The following is a 17957-nucleotide window of genomic DNA, read 5'->3' as shown; positions in this document are numbered from 1 at the left end:
CCGTCCCTCCGCCGCCCCGCTGACGCCCCTCTCCCGGCCCCCAGCGGCATGCGGCGCTCCCCCGATGTCAGCCCCCGGCGGCTGTCCGACATCAGCCCGCAGCTGCGGCAGCTGAAGTACCTGGTGGTGGACGAGGCCATCAAAGAGGACTTGAAGTGGTCCCGCTCCGTGGAGGACCTCACCAGCGCTTCCGTGGGGCTCACCTCCATCGAGGAGCGGATCCTCCGCATCACCGGCTACTACGGCTACCAGCCCTGGGCCGCCAGCTACAAACGTGAGTCCCCAGCACGGCTGGGCGCGGGGGGGGGGGACGGGACACGGACACGGACACGCCGGGGGCTTTGCGTGGGGGCCACCGCGGCCCGGAGCCGGCCGATGAGTGTGGGCGCGGGGGGTCCGATCGCTTCGCTTGCCCCGTGGAAGCGGTCCCGCTCTCTGCAAAGAATTCCGTGCCCCTGCTGCGCTAGTCCTTAGGCAGTCGCAGGCTCACGGGAGCGGGGTGCTAAGAATCACGACAGCTAAATTCCGCTAAGAAAATAGGTCAAATATTTGTCTTAATGTTGCAGACGCACTTAGTGATGCTGGTTACCGTGTTTGTGGCGGCTCTGTAGAAGCCCAAGTGCATTCATGCACATACTGTTTTCACAAGGAATACGTTATCAGTGCATCTTTCCGTTGTTTTGGGGGTCTGTCAGATTTTCACAGCACTTGACCTGAATCTTGTGCCTTTTACTGTGTCAAATGGAATTGCTTCTTCCATATGCCTGCACTTGAGTAAGAAACTTCGCATGATATCAGCATGAAGAGAGACTTAGCTGTGTTCTTCCACGTACGTGATTTTCAAAGGAAGTGACACCCTATTTCTTGGCCATCTTTCATCACCATGATGGCAATTGCATGAATTAACAAGTTCTAAGAATAATTTACCAATTAACTGAAGTCATAAAAATATTTTGGTTGTCTTAACGTCCTTCATAAGATCACAGGGTTTTTGTTGTAAGAAGGATTCTGCTGTAACAGAAATCATTGCTTTGCTGGGAAGACTGGCTCTGACAAAGTGATTGTTTTCATGTTGCACTTTTCTAAGTATGAAGTGTAAATGTTCTGAAATGTTTACTCATGGATTATCTGTTTGGCAGTGTGCTTAACGATGGAAGAGAATGATACAAGAAAGTGTGGTACACAGTACTTGTTCAGTTTTTCTGTGAGGAAGAGCCACTCCTGATTGCCTGATTATAGGATTTATAAATATTCTAAGACTTCTTCTGCAAGAGCCTTATATTTTTCTTGATTGTGATTATGACAGAAATATGTGACATTTCCTACTTCACTGACAGGGAGTATGGGATTTCTCTAAGAGCAATTCCCTTGCCTGGATTGGGACCATTCTTGAGAGTAAAGCTTATTCAGGTCAGTTTTCAGGATCAGATCATATGCTGATGCCAGACTGAGTTGGATGTTAGTGCTTCAGTCTGACAGAGTGACTAATAGTCCAGTTGAAGTCGCACTGAGCTGCTATGGCTGAACCTTCTGAAATAATAAAGGTCATGCTGGCTCCTCAATTATAACCTATTTGTTGAAATTTATAACTGTGTCTGAAAAAGTTAATTGCAAGCCTAAGCCTGCTATTCTAGTTATATTTTCTCTCATAACTCGTTCTGAATAACAAAATTACATACTTGAGTTATAATGGTGGGGGATAAATATACAAAGTGTGTGAGTTTCATAAATGTATGTCTAAAAATAATAGGTTATGTGAAGTCGTTGCCAATTTAAAATCTGAGTTGCTAGGAATGTAGAAGAACAAGCAGAAGACAAGACCCATCTCTCTGGCTGGTATAATATGGCATAGCTGAAACAGAGCAGGGTTGATCTGCATCAGCTGAATACCTGACTGAATGCATGTAAGTGGGGTAGATCATTGAAAGTGGGAAGTCAACTTTGTCACAGCTACTTTGAAACCTCTTTGAATAGTCCTTCAAGCTGGGCTGATGCCCAGTTTGGGGATATGAACTTTCCTTGTCACCTTCCAGTTAGAAGGTTTAGTTGGCCCAAGAACTGCGAACAAGCACTTTTTATTAAATTCAGATTGTACCCTGGGCACCTTTTGTCATCTTATTGCGCATGCTTGTAGACATTTAGGTGCTGTTGGCACTATAATTATGGAGTGCATTAATAATGGACCTGCTTTCTGGAAAATAAGTCTATAATCTGGTCTGATCTAGATTTGGTATCTCTCTCTCAGTGACATTCTTTCTATTGTAACTAAATCACCTGTAGGGCCAGATCTGTTTTTTTCACACTGGAGTGTATTCCTCTCATACTTTATTTAGACTGTTTATATAAATATTTGTTTGTGTGTATAAAATTGTTTGAGACATTCAGAAAGCTTTTGCTAGTTTTTTTAACAAAACTCTGTGAGGGGAAACTACCAGAGATCATCAGAGAGAGCGTTGCCATGACCCCAAAACTAGCTTGGAGACTAGCTTTGTTGCGGTAAAAACCTGACCATTTAAAACATACTGGGATACCTCAGTGTTGTGTGCCAACTGCAGTATTTAATATATGTATAAATTAGATGGAAAGAAGGGAGGAAGAAGTGAAAATCTGCTGAAGACACAAACTGATATGGATTGGACAGACGAGAAAGGACTTGTCATTACTCAGGGAGACCTGACCCAGCCGGGTGAATAGCCCAAACGTCAACAAATGACATTCAGTTATCCCAAACAGAAGCCTCTTGTTTCCTGAAAATGCCAAAATTACTTGCAAAATTTCACATCATTACATCAGCTGGTGAGAGGGAATAGTTTGGGACTGTACACAGCTCAGGGAAGACCTCTGCTGTTTGACTACACTTGCAAACCAGATTTTAGAAACTGAATGATGTACTTCTGTGTTATGATGCCTTCAGAGAATTTAGTGGTACGGCCTAGTGAAATACTGTGTAATATTGGTTATCTCCTCTCCAAAAAGATTACAAAAGGCTCTGAGATGAGTAAGGAGCAAGAGTACAGACAATCTATAAAGACTCTCAAGAGTTTTGGCTGTTTACCTTACAGAGGTTGAAACAAAAGTATGGGAAGTACTGCCGCATATTGCTCAGGCAGATACAGAGTTTTTCTTCTTACTGTGTCATAAGAGCAAAATGGGTGGACAGTCAATGCAGCTGGAAAACCATCAATTAAAAACTGATAGAAAAAGAAATAATTTTTAAGAAAACACATAGTTTGTTCTTGAAATGAAGAATTCAAGGGCTTGTAATTGATAGTAGTGACAAGATCTAGAATTGTAATTAAGTTCAAAAAAATATTGGAGAGAATATTAAGCTTCATTATTCAGAATTCAAATTAGCCCCTCTTAGGCTGATATGGGCCACCTTCTTGAGGGTTTCTTGTGCTTTCCTCCATAGCATCTGCCCACCTTCAGAAAGAGGATAGGAGTGTGTCCTGATCCAATCTGGCAGTTCTTATTTTTCTGAAATTCTCACTATTGATTTTCAGGGTAACTAATTATGTGAATAACTGCTCTCCAGTCTAAATCAAATATTCATATTTGTCCCATGGGGACTCTTTGGCAGCATGTGATTTGATTTCTCAAATGCCAAGGCAGAGGGAAAGAAACACATGTAAGATGTAGTCAGATTGTAGAATCATACTCTGATGCAGCTACATCAATAACAGAGCTCAATATTTGTGAAATCCTAGTTATCAACAAGAGGTATGTTAATTGACTTTTAAATTTTTTTAAGTTACACATAGGGATCAAAGAATTTAATTTAAAAAAAAACCCAAAAACAAAACACCACAAAAATCTGTAGAACCCAGTGGCAGCCTTTTTGTTGTATGGAGAGCAAACCATTGTTAGGGCTGTATTAGCAGTGCTGTTCTCTTCCATGAAGGTTAAGTAAATTACCATGATTTCTGCCTCTAAAAGCCTGTGACTTCAGCTTAAAAGCAGAGACAAGTTTGGAGGTGAACAGCCATATTTTAACTTTCCATTTTGTGCCATTATCAGTAGGAATTAGGTTCCTAAATATTTTTAGAAGTATAGTCCCTAGGAGCTTTTCTGGGCTTGAGAAATACAGTGTCACTAAACTCTTGAACTGTCTTACTGATCTGTATGGAAGACTTGTCTGTTTTAATTATTGTAGCAATTGGCAGGGTGCTTGTTTCCACCCGAAATGTGCGCAGCTAGCACCTTTGCCAAACATTCATTTTTCTCTACATTAACTAGGTCTATTTTGTGGTGATTCAATATCACAGTCTGTCATTATGTGATTAGTATTTTAAATACATTCATGTGGGCTTGAGCCAGCTATCTCTATTTTGCAATCTTTGCCTCTTCCTACAGATCACCTGCTTCTACTCCTTGTTTAAGATTAGGGTCTTTCTTCTAAAGCAGTGACTTTCAAACATCCTTAGCATGTGTTCCTAAATACAGACTTGTTATGGGCAAATCAGGATTATATGGGTCCCTCCCTCCTTTTAGATGCCCAAGAGACCACCTGACCTCTTACTTTTATTCACTTACCTTCTTTGTGTGCTTACAGATGTTACTCTACCTGCAGAAAGAATATTAAGAGAGTAGTATATACTTTTAACTCCTTGCAGTTCTATTTAGTAGGAATTGACCGCAGTCTGTGGTTTATGGCTTGTGAACATACATTTCTATGACACTTTGACCTTGTGAATAATTCCAGGTTGTTCTAGTGACGACTTTTAAGTGTCAGTCCAGTAACTGTTCTCTGGCTCTGCTCCTCCCTGCTATTTTAAATATTAGTTTCTTATTTTTAATGTTTCTTCATAGTTATTTCAACAATACCAAAATAAACCATACAGTTTTAATGCCCATTAAAATAAAACCATACAGAATTTCAATGTAGTACTCATCCAGCATGTAGCACAGTAAGTCTTGACCTGGATTTTGGAATTTAAGTGCTGTCACCAATATAAGTAACATATTGGAACGTATTGGCTTACAAATATCCCAAACATTGCTCAGAAAGCATAATTGTTTGCGTATGAAAATGCCCTGGTTGCTGAACTTCAATGGCCTTTGAAGGTAGTAGTTTAGTGTTGGTTTTAGCTAATGAAAAGTATGGCCATTGTACCCTTATAAATATTGGAGTATCAGTTATACAGCTAAAGATTAGTGGTTCCAGCTGATCCCCAGTGTTCCTCCTTGTGATCTGCTTTTCATGTGCCATTGAATGCTGTAACTTTCACACTCACTAAAAGCAAATCCAGTGGGGATATGAATAAGGATAAAAATATTAATGCTTGAAATTTGTGCAAATACTATTTTCACATAATTGCATCTGAGCAAGAATTTAACTTCTTTTTTGAGGTGATATACAGGAATTTCCAGAAGTTCAAAGACAGAAGTTGAAGAGTATTGTTTTCTCTGGGGAAAGCCATTTTCAGGCCAGCTGTAAGCAATTCATTTAAAACTGATTACTTGTTTTCCAATACATAAATACTGAATGTAATGCTCTTATAACTAATGCAAGCCTTGGTGGTATGGTTCGTGTTGCTGTTCCTGAGGTCAAATGATTATGTGAGAGTCTTGCTTCTCAGGTGAAAACATGGGCTAACATCTGAATGTCTTGCTCTGGGAGAAAAACTTGGATAGCTGCCCTGGGGTCAATCTATAGGTCAACCCCACCCCCCAGAATCTTAGAAGACAATTAAAAATATGTGCTTCATCTGTTGGGGTTTTTTTTTTTTTCCAAGTCAGGGTTATGGTGTCTGAGGCTAGATTAATTTTTTTTTTTTAATGCTTTTCATTGGCAATACTAAAGTAACTAATTGTTGTGCTAGCTAGAGAAGTGAAGAAAACATGCTAACTCCTACAGGTGAAAGAAAGCAATGATAATGAATTGCATTGCAGATTTAAAAGTACTGTAGCATTGTTTCAGATGTCAGCTACAGTTGTCTGCTGCAAGCTAAACCTACATGTGGTTATACGCAAACCAGGGATATTACTGATTTATATCCATATGGCAGCACACACAAAAACTCCTAAAGCCATTTCCCCATATGTATAGTACTCATTGTAACTGAGAATAACTGTCTCCAGAGGCAGTCTCTTAAAATATTTCAGAGACCTAATCATAAGCCTGGAGTGATGTCCCAGAATATTACAGGAGACGTTTCTCATTGGAAAGGGAACCCATTGGCCCCTGTGGGCTTTAATTCTTTGGGTGGTCTTGCAACTGAGAATGAGTATGAAATAGCACAATGTGGCCATGGGAGACAGGGCAGAGGAGTGCAGGTGATGAATACTGAGCAGCTCCAAAGATACCACATGAATATTTAAAGAAAAGGGGAGATTGAAATATAGCCAGCCTTTCAGAAGTTTCATTTTCAAGACAATCCAATGGAGAAGAGACATGAGGGTTCTTTGGCTTTTGGCAGGTGGTAAGAAAAGTATTTTTGGCCAATGCTAAGCAGAAAACTGGTTCCTGTTACAATATAGAGTTTCATTAATCACAAATTCTAAGTTTTAAATTGCTTGCTGTCAAGCCAAGCAAATTATAATCTAAACTGGTTTACTAAGCATTTTGAATTGTTTAGTAAATATTTAGTAAATGGTAAATGTGAACGTTTAGTAACTTGTTTACTAAACAATTTTAATTGTGCAGTGTTAAGTAACCACCACTTTTAGCTAGGTAGCTGGATAAATATTTTATATTTTGCATCTAGCTTTCACAGTGAAGAAACTAAAAATTACCACCTACAAAATGGCCCCTCTTTTTTTGTTTGTTTGCTGTTTAAACAAATTAATTGGTTGCTTTCAACTTTTTTTTCAGTGCAGCTTTAATTACATGTCATCTACAGTATGCATTTATGCAAAACAGTCCATGGGACAGCAATTAGGGGTCTGTTGGCTTCCAGCATTCATTTTATACCCTTAACAAATGTTGTTATTTTGGTAGAGTATACCACTGAAGTCTCCATCATGAAAACCTACTACTAAAGCTAGTTGTACGTCTTTGTAAAGTCAGGGCCCATGTTAGCAGTTTTGAAGAAGAGTGTTACCTGGCATTTGAGACTCCTTTCACGGGTGAACTGTATTTTTTTTTTGAAACAGAAATGTCAATGTGTTCACTAATCAATGTGTTGAATCCATAATAATGGATTGTTGCTAAAAACACAAACTACTCTGTAATGATATGGAATAATGAGGGAGCAAGCTAATTTGTTAAAAAAGAATTTGGACACTATCGAGAATTATGAACAAATGCTTATTTTTGGAACTATCTTTATTGGAGGCCCTTCCTTCATCAAGGTAAATTTCTGTAATAGTTCTGGAGTGTACTGTGTGGTGTATATGTGCAACTTAAATCAATTATTTGTTTAATAAAAACAATTAATTGCATGAGATAATGGCATTGGAATCTGGCTGCAAAGTCTGTTCTGGTCTACCGTAATATCAGATACTGTTGTGTAACTGTAGTGTTACTGAAACACAAAGCCACAAAAGAACAAATACTCTTGGATCCAGATGTTTGTCCCTCTTGAAATTGCTGAGTGCATCACCAGCGATGCTCATTAGCCTAATCGCTAATTTTACCAGATTCTGGTTCCTGTCAGGGCTGTCTTCAAGGTGAGTTTTTGTGCCCTAATCTCTTTTTAATGTAATGAGGTGTTTCTGTTTCATATTCCTGGTGTAAATCTGAAGCTGCTGATAATTGCTGCCATTTACTTGGGGTCAAATAAGCCTCAGGATAAAGAGAGGGATGGAAAAATTACATAAAGGCAATTTTAGCCCCTTGGCAAAGTGCCCTTCTCTGAAGCATCTGAGGGTGTAGTTCTGTCCCTCTCTTTGTTTTGGAAGCTGAAGCCATAGGCTTTTCACTATTGCTCGTGAATGATGACTACTCTGAGAACAGTAATACGATGAGCATTTATGTTTGGAGAAAGAAATTTATCTGCAGATCATGGTTCCTGCCTAGGGAATAGCTAGCCTTCATGAAATGTATCTTCTTGTAGAACCTGCTTCCCTGAGCATTTTTGATTCTCTGATTATCTTCACTTGGCACATGTTATTTCATTCCTCAGCAAATCCATGGAAGAAAAAAGATGCCGTGATTGCATGGAAGGTCATAGAGAAATATTTGCTTTATGAACCACTCCATGAAACGTGCCATAGATAGGAGGATGCAGTGGTGGTACTCCCTGATTTCATTTTCTTTAAACTTTGGCAAGCTTGTGCTGTACTCGGTGAGCTCCCCTTATAAAAATGTGCATCCAAGGCATTTCAGACACCTCTATTTTTCTCTGGAACTTGAAGGTCTCATGAGGTTCTTTTTTGTACCAAATATGCCTTAATTTGCTTCCTGTCATTTTGTTTCCATGTATCTGGCCAACTTAAGAACTGGGCTTTTTCCTGAGAAAAGCTATTCCAGTATTGTAGGAATTTAGGTGGCCTAACATTTAGAAAAATAAGGATAACATCACATAGACAACAGGATATATTAACTCAGCAAGCCAGTCATATGAGGCAAGGTTATCTGAATCTTTGAGCTTCTCCAGGACAAGCAAATGTAACTGGCTGCTAGTGAAATAATAAGGCCTTGATCTTGCAATTAAATATTCTTTTTGCTTTGCCTTAACTGGCCTCTGTGCAATAGTTTGTGAAAAGGGGCCTTACACATCTAAAGAGAGCAACCGGATTTTCAGTTTTGGACAGTGGTGCAAAGTCCTACCAATCCCACTGCAATATATGTAATAGATGGTAGACCTGATCCAGTAGCGACAACCCAAAGGGTTTTATCTTTTTTTCCTTGACTTTTACATTGGAAATAGCACAGGTTTGATGCTTTTCCTCCCTATCTCTTCTTCACACCAGCTAAGGTACCAAAGTAGCATGAAAGTTGAGCTTGTTGTCTACTGTCCATGTATGCTAGAGCAGGCCAAGTCATTTGACTCTTAAACTCACTGGCAGTTGTGCTGTTTGTGAGCCCTGTGGCAGTCTGGGGGCTCTACCTCACCCAGGGTACCTTGCTTTGGCTTTGCCAGATCCATGCAGTTGTGTGAACAGAGCACAGGCTTGTGCTCAGATGGGAAGTGAACTGAAGACCTGCCCCTTCAGAGATGTTGTTCTTGTGTGAGGATGATGATGGTGTCTTCATGGTCATGTCCTGAAAGCCTGGAGTTGGCTTTCCTTTTTCAGTCAGTAACTTGTATCCAGACAATGCGGTTTATCGGGTGTTCAGTAGGGATTATCTGCTTGCAAATTTTTGCCCTAGCTGAAATACTTAGTGCCAGGATTAACATCAACCATGCAGTGTTTGTACCGTGAAACAGGAAATACATCTTCATGGCTTTATGATTCTGTTGGCTCTCCTGCTCACTTTATGCAATGTCTTTTGAAAGCTTTGAGACTGATTTAATAAAATATGCAGCCATTTACACTAGTATTTGTTTGGACAAACTAACATTGTAGTAGTCTTATGGTAATCATGTTTAATTTTTTAGCTTGGACACTAGCTATTGCATATGTTTTTGGGTAGCGCTTTCCATGGAACAGAAATAGATAACAGAAAACATATTGTTCCTTGTACTTTTGCTGAAATTATATTTTGCTGTATAACATTTAGTTTTACGGTGTCCCACTGGTCTGGTAACTTCTCAGTTGTTGATTTTTATTCAGAAACAAGACATTTATAATGTAAAGAAATATGTTTAGGTTTGAGAGGCTAGTTAAAGAGAAGAAATTATAAAATAATGTAGAAGTAGAAAAAGGCATGCAAGAAACAAAACCCTAAAAGTCAGTAGAGCCATGGAAAATGCCTGTAATCAAAGCTAGGAGTTTGGATCACTTTCAAGTTGAGCAAGAGGAGTGAGAAAAGAGCAGAAAAGGCTTTTTTTAATACAGATTCGGCTTCCTGACACTTCTACATCATGTGTTGTGACTAGGGGCCTCTGTTTTACAGGACTTATTTCAGCTATTTCTCACATACATTACAAGTGTATTCTGTGGGCCTCAATCTGGGATCTTAGGTTTCATGCAAGCCAGAGATTATGTCCAGACAAGGTGAATTATGGTGCATTCTGGAGTTCAAAACCAATTTAAGCTGCCTCTATAGTCATGGGAATGACAGGTGGGTCTTGACTTGAAAATGAATGTAAGCCCACATTTAATTAGTATTGTAAGTGTATCGTGGGACTTCTGCATCCAGCCACATGGACTTTCTCCCAATATGTAGGGAGTAAAGCTGTTTTTCAAGAGATTCTCTTTTTCAGTCTGGGAAAATAAATGAGTTGGAATGAAAACTGGATTAACATGGAGGAATAGAGCTACTGTATGCATGGCTTCAGGGATTTCAGGAGGCTATCTGATTCCTGGATGGTTTCTCCAGCTTGCCATGTTATCCTGAGACAATATATGAAGATTGCACAAAGACATCTTAAATCACTGCATTCCCACAGTTGCCTTGTTAGACTTAAGATAATCCTCTTAGAGGATGCAGCATAGAATTTGACCTCTGGTTCTTGCTCATAAAATTACTTCCCAGTCTTTGGGAAGTATTATTTAATGAACAACTTATTTAATAAACAACTTCTTTATTTTCTTTTCTTGTTTCTAAGAGTGTCCTTTGCTATTTCAGACGTTACACCTCTACTAATGTGTAGTTCAATATCTGTAGGAAATTCTTTGTCTCTTGCAAATAGTGACGTCAAGAGGTAGAGGGCTGTATATGTGTTCTGACTTCATACAGGGTGAGAAGTAGTTTTGGTTTTATACTATTTCTCCAAATGGAAACAAAAATGGGCAGTAAATCATAGAAGCCTGAACAAGTGTATTCTTTGCAGAGAAATTCATGGACAAGAAACACGTCTTGTACCGGGAACGATACTTTGGACCTTCTGTTTCTGGTATGTGCATAGTAGAAGTTGAATCTCACTGGAAATCGTTCTGGCAAACAATATTAGGTGTTCTGTATTTATTTCTAGAAAACTCAGAAAATGAAAAGATTTTTGCCTGGCATGTTTATAGGAATCTTTGCCATTAATATTACTTTAAAATGAGACTTATATCCCAGACAGTGTTTTCTTTCTGCATGTCAAATTCTTTTACATCCTACAATAACACTCCTCTAAAAGCACAATGTCTCTTGTCTAGATAATAAAAATACATTGGAAGTATGATATCAGAATCTCTAGAGTGTAAACCTATACTTTCTTATGACTCCCTAGGTACTTTTCGTTTCTTGATGAAGTTATTGCACAAAGGAAACTGGGAAATGCACCTCCAGTAGAGCACTTCTAGCTCAAAGTAATACATTATTCAGCTCTGCACTCATAATAATATTGCAAATATGAGAGAATTAGAAAAGCTCTTGTGATGAATCCCTGACTCCAACCAAGCCCATGGTACTTCTGTCAGTAACTTCAGTCAAGCCAGGTTTCCCCCACCAGGCTTAAGTCTTTGAGTTTGCCTTTTAAGCAGGCTTCCTGCTTTATATGCTGAACATCTGTTCCTAAGGCAACTGCATCCAATTACACCTACCCATACATGGTCTTTATTATACGTTCCTCAGCACTATTGAGGAGCTCTATTTAAATTATAGAATAATTATTTCTTTTAATAGATGTGCAGTTTTAATTTCCTTTCATCTTGAACTTGGTATTTAATTAGTACTTAATAGCTTGTCCCAACATGGGTAGAAAGCATCTACAGCAATTGAGAAGAGACCACTCTTTTTTCCCATCACCTAGAAAGCTGACTACCCAGAGCCCAAGTGCTGAAAGGATAAAAGAACATATATACAGTCATTTGCAGTTTTAGGTTAGGAGTTAAGTATTGAGACCTCTAACAGGGCATGCTATAGAAGCACTGGGATGGGAGGAGAAGGTCCTCAGAGAGGTCTGTTACCAATAGAAGATTCATATTTCTCTAAGACCAAACTCCCTCATTTTTGCTAAATGCTAAATCATTGGTCATGTCTTTCCACTTCAGATGAGAACAGAGAATCTGCCTGTGCTAGTGTGGGGGACACTGAATGGGTCTGAGGCAGGAGCCTTTTAAAACAGTAACAGAAAGGCATTCTAGTTCATTATTTGTATAAGCTATAACTTGGAAGTCACTTAGGCTTTGATAGCCCTGACTCAGTCAGCTGAGGAGTAAGAGCATAAAACCAAACCTCTTTGCAAACGTAGACAAAGGATGGTGTGCAGTGGGATGGAATTACACTGTTCCTGCAGAAATTTGAAATGCTAAAGATAAAATGTTGTACATGCAGCTTAGTTTTTTCGGTTATTGTTAAACTATTCCCCCACAAAGCCATATGAGTGACATACAGGATGCGGCTTGGAAAAACTCCTAGGTAAAGTTTAAAATCCATCTAATGAAGCTGGTTGGTTTAAGTGCATTAACTTCTTACCTCTTTATTTTCAAAGACCAAAATTGTTCAGTCTTCACATTGGTAAAACTCTGATAGAAGCTAAGGGGAGTATTGCCTATCTAAAACCAGCAACTAATGGTGCGTGCACTCCTGAAGGGAAGTGAGGGTTCTGATCTAACTGTGGTTGTAATAGCTCTGTGAAAGCCGTGCAGTTTGGTAGGCTTGGACACTCATAAACCTCCAGAGTCCCAGGAATAAACTAGCCAAAGTATTTTTACAAACACAATACGCTCACAAGGCCAGAGTCTTCTTTTCCTATTCTAATGCCTTCTGCACTTTTCAAATGGAAGTGCAGAGTGGCTGGATCTGGTTCTAGCTTCCAGCTGAGAGCGATTCCTGTTGTAGCTATCTGTTGATGTAAACATGCATGGTAAATTCACTTCCAGCTAAGAGCGTTCCCCTTGTAAATGTCTAGTGAATTCCTTTGTTTTCTTCACTTTGTTTCCATGCAGAAGGCAATTAGACAGTAGGCATTTGTGATCCTCCAGTTATTTATAAGAAAATGATCCTTCTTATGCTAGGTGAGGACAGCATGAGAGCAATGAAACTGCCTTTCTGTCTGGAGCAATTCAAAACAGGAAGAGGTAAAACAATCCCACATGTTGAGACAATTTGGATCTTGAAACAATTTTTGGAGGGAGGATTGTAGAACCTTAGCTAAAGTTGCATGCCAGGCTGTAGGAATTGCACTGGAGGAATAAGAGAGATCTAGGTCAAGAGATTTTATATTAGTTAGTACCTTGGATATTAACTGATCTGGCTGAATTACTGTGCATTGAAGAATAATTGGAAGGTACAAAAACATCAACACATTGCAGAAAGGTTTCCTTCACTTGAGATGTATAGCTCTCAGCTAGTACAAGGTTAAACCAGTTGCACTGTAATCTGCTTTGTGCAACAGTAGCTAATTTTACTAAAAGAAAATTTGACTATAGAAATCTGAGCTCAATGTTGAAGCTGGAGAATTTCTCTGACAACAACCAGCCTTGCAAGTCCTGATCTTTCTTGCTTTTTTATTGCTGTTGATGTATTTCTAATAGGCTGAATTATTCTGTCATTTCATAAGGATGGTTTCATTAGATATATATTTTTTTAAGAGTTAAAGTTAGAGTAGTTCTCGACCATTCCCTACTTTAAATAGTATTTGTCAAATAATTTTGCATTTATAAGCTTTTTGGGACTAACTAGTGAATGAAGTTTAAACCTTATAGTAGTTACTGTAAGGTAATGCCCCAAGCATGTCAGCGTTGAAGAGGCATTTGGACAATGTTCTTAATAATATGCTTTAACTTTTGGTCAGCTCTGAAGTGGTCAGGGAGTTGGACTAGATGATCATTGTAGGTCCTTTCCAACTGAAACCATTTGATTTTATTCTACTCTTCATCTCTCTCATAATTTTTGTTACGTTAATGTTACACCATTAAAATATTAAGGACCTTATCTAATAACCAAAATAACAACTGAAAATACCCATGGGTGTAAGTACAGGGTCATGCATCTGCTTTATATTTGAAAGATACGTCTTCAGTGTTTTTTATTCCGTTAAATAACGAGGGAGACATATTTCCTTGGAGCTACTGAGTTCCAAGGCAATGTCTCTGCAACTATTTGGTACACAAGTTTCAAGCCTGCAAAATTATATATGAGTAACTTAAGCTGTGCAGCAGCTGTGTGATGAAAATCATCCATTTGTGTATATTAACTTTTGGGATGTTAATTATTTGTATTGCCCCAAATAGCTGGTTTCTATTGACTGTGAATGTAAAATTTTTTTGAAAATACTAATCTAATATTCTTCAGAACATAAAATATCGTTTTTGTTTGTCTATGCTAATTATAGCGATCTAGAAGATTTCATCATTCCTATTATATATACATTGTAAGTCAATTTGTGTGTGAATAAACCAAATAATTTTTCTGTGCAAACAGAAGTAATTCCATTCAGTGTCAAAATACTTCAGTTCTCTTAATCATTTTGTCCTTTCCAACATAATCATTGATCTGTGTTTTAATTTTTTTCATCAATCTGATCTTGTCATTTTTCCAGAATGTAATATAATCCAAAGTAATTCATGTGTGCTGTGCAATTAAGTTTGACACAATGGTCTGTCTATAAGGAAAAATCCTTGTGACAGGGTTTCTTTGCAGTTTATTTAGTGCAAATTAAAAACTGTATAAATCACTGTTTTGATGATGTTTGACTTATTTGAGAAAAATACATTTCTTCTGGTGATATTTCTGAGTGAGCAATTAAACATTATAGCACCATGTTGTGACATTAAGTCTTTGATATCTTGTTTGCAAGAAGCACCATTTCCTTAAGCATGAAGCCCTCTTCAAACCAAGTACATCATTTTATTTAAATTGGTTCTCCATTGATTTCAGTGGAGTAAAGTACTACTTAAGCAGCACAAGCTCGTAGAATCCAGATTAAAGTAAGTAGCCTGAAAAAGACGCATAAAGACAATTATCAGTTGTAGAGTTTGGGGGAAACAGCATAAAATTTTCAAATATCTAGCTGAAAAAAATAATAATTCAGATGTCCTGGATGCCAAATGTGACGTGTGACAAGAAACTGTAGTTACCAAATTTTCTGTGATGAAATTTAACTCTGAGTCAGGTTTTTGGAAAAAGGAAAAATTTTGCCACACACAAGTCTTACACAGACTTGTAGACTATAAGAGACACATAGTCTCTTATGTAGAACACAAGTCTTCATGCTCTATATAATCCTCACTTAAGGGACTGTCATCTTTAAGGAGCCACTAATAACCGCACTTTATCTGCAAGTGATTATCTGTGATTTGAACAAGTGGAATGGGGGGAGAGGGAGAGAAATTCATCTTAGCTACTGGGAAGTAAGTCATGTGGGAAGTTGTACTGTTGCTTTCTGTTCTCCAAGCACTGCCCTTTTTGCTCAGGTGCTAGCTTTATCCACTTTGCATGAGAAGTGAAGAGCAAGGGAGGGTTCTGTGATGAAAATGATGCAAAAGTTTAGACAAAGACTTCTGTGAACATCAGGACAAAATAGTCTATACAAGTTCCTTTTTTCTTTTTCCTTCCTAAAAGACAAGTCACTTCACTGATGTGACATGCAATTGCAAGTCCTCTGTGGATATGTTAGCCTATTGTCATGTAGAACTGCAGGCAAATAAAAATCAGTCTTTCTAATTGAATTGTGTTGCAGTGTGGTTTGGGTAACTATCTAATGGCCTTCCTGGGGTAGTCTTTGGCAAGGAGAGGAAATTGGCAAAGACAAGAAAAGGAAGGGTACCAGTTTTTATTCTTAGATCAAACACACCGATTTATCAGTGTTTCGGATAATAAGTGCCAGCCAGCAGCAGCCTGGAAAGCTAGAAATAGTTAAGCTTCAATTATCTAGCCTAATTTTCAAGTTCTGCGTGGTTGGGCAGAAGACTGAGATCCCCAAAAGTTTTGGTAAGTTCAATTAACTTCAGTGAGAGTTAGGTGCTCAAATATGAGGGTCTGTGCCTTAGATTCATCCTACTGTCTTGGTCTTCATTTTCTTGGTGGTGCAGTTTCTTTAAGGTGTAGCCTGGGATCTGTGACCACCAACATGTCGTTTCTTCTCTGAGAGGGACTTTGTTGCCAGATTTGGCATCATGTTTGATCCCTAGCTTGTAGGTCATTCTTTCACCCCAGGCCCTCAACTTCTTCATTTCTGTTGTCTCTACGCCATTAACCACTTCACCTGTCTTCTCTCTCAACTGCTAATGAATTTTTTTCCTGATCTATTTAGGTTTCTCAACTGTCACTGTTAGGTGTCTGTCTTTCTTCTGACAGCCAGCTGCACTACTAGCTGCAGTACTAGTCAAGGATAGGTAATGATCAGACCTAAAAGAAAGAGAGATTCAGAAAGACTAGCACCACCCCCCGGGCATTTATATGCCTAAAAGAAAAACTGTGAACACAATCTGAATTTTCTATAGGAAGCCCAGAGAAACAAGGTGGCCAGTGCCAGAAAGGCAGTTCTCAAAGCAGTTTGGGGAAAATGGCAAGGGGGCAGGCTGGGAAATCATGAGTTATACCAGTTAATTTTAACATTTAAAATGAGTGAAGATAGGTTTGTAAATGACAAAAGGGTGTTTCAAATTGGTGTCAACCTAAAAGTCAGATTTGTTTCTATGCTTTACAACAGCATCTGTACAACTCCTGGGCACCAATACAAATATTATGAATATAAAGTAGAGTCTGTCCTGCAGAGGTATATATTTCCCAATCTGTTTGTGTGCAGTCAGTCATCTCTAAGAATGAAATGTTAGTAAATTGTATTGAGGCCCTCTGCCTCCTTTAAGCCAGCCTTTTCTGAAGAGCCTGGGCAAGCTGTTTGGCCTTCCCTCAGAGCTCCTGCAGGTGAAATGAGAAATGTCAGTTCACAAAGCAAATGTCACATAACTCACCTGAGTTCTTGTTTTGGTAGTTATGATGTGCTGGAATATCCATATGCATATATGACAGGGCAATTAACGAAAAAGGTTTGGCAATAACAGAACAACAGGGACAAAATATGGAAATATAAGGAAAACATTCTGAATCAATTTAGTAAATAAAAAAATACAAAGCAAAATAAAACACAAAGTAAAAGAGATTGTTATGGAAGTGTAAGAATACGTGGGTGAGAATACCATATGGAGCACTGGATTGCAGGCGGCCAAATTTGCATCTGATGTGAGTTCTAGGAAAACCTGTAGGGAAATAAATAGTATAAGACAGACATTGAAGAATAGCAAAGGCATAGGAGAGGTCATGAAAGCTTCAAACAGGTCTGAAGAGCGAGAACTAGGAAGAAAACTAGGCTTCTCTTCTGTTGAAAAATCTAAGAAGTGTCAGGGTTCATGGTATCTTTATACATTTCTCATACTCTTATTTAAATAGATTATGAGCTCAAACATTAACAGATGGACCCCCAACATGTTGTGCCTAAGAGGTGAGTGCTAGCTGGGCTATGTTGCAATTTTTGTATTGTTTTGTTTTGTAGGTAGGCAGAGAGGTAAAAGCAACTTTTATCTGAAATAACCAAACCCAAAAACCAGACAGCCTAGTATCAGTCAGAAATTACCTTTGCCTATAGCTATATAAATGCTAAAGAATGTCAAGGAGATTCCTTCAAATTAAACATTTCCTCTCTATACTATATCCTAAGCATCTTGGTTATGCTTTTTACTCGCCTAATAATAATGGGCTTTAAATTGTTGTTTGAGTATTTCCCTGACTTGGAGATTCTTTGGCCAGCAAACTTAGTGGTTCCTGATAAGGGACAGAGAAGACACAGCTCTTCCACAGAAAGCAAATTTTGGGGGCAGAAAAATTAGATAAAATTGGATGTTCTTTGTGCAAGCAGTTAAGTCCCTACGTGTTATTTTCTACTGACATTGTTTAGACTTGCCCAGTCCTGTATCAGTCCAGGATCACAGGAATGGAGAGGATGGAGTAACATATTGATGTGGTCTGTGCCATCTTCAGATGTGCTATGTACTGGGAATTTGGCTGAGAAAGGTACCGTTCCCCATCCCGCCCCCCC

At 38.7% G+C, this 17957-nt stretch overlaps 1 protein-coding gene across 1 annotated transcript in view; it reads left to right on the top strand.

Moving 5' to 3' along the window:
* The first annotated feature begins 48 nt into the window (after positions 1–48).
* SLC35F3 (solute carrier family 35, member F3) overlaps positions 49–17957 on the top strand; it is a 184497-nt gene continuing 166588 nt past the window's right edge. Inside the window, exon 1 of the mRNA XM_010562649.1 lies at positions 49–274. Within this exon, the coding sequence (XP_010560951.1) occupies positions 49–274 (226 nt within the window). The remainder of the gene's footprint in view (positions 275–17957) is intronic.

This window comes from Haliaeetus leucocephalus, unplaced genomic scaffold (assembly GCF_000737465.1).
Source record: "Haliaeetus leucocephalus isolate CR32 unplaced genomic scaffold, Haliaeetus_leucocephalus-4.0 Scaffold162, whole genome shotgun sequence".
Classification (NCBI taxonomy): domain Eukaryota; kingdom Metazoa; phylum Chordata; class Aves; order Accipitriformes; family Accipitridae; genus Haliaeetus; species Haliaeetus leucocephalus.
The sequence above is the reverse complement of the archived record's forward strand: the minus strand, read 5'-3'. Positions and strand labels throughout refer to the sequence as shown.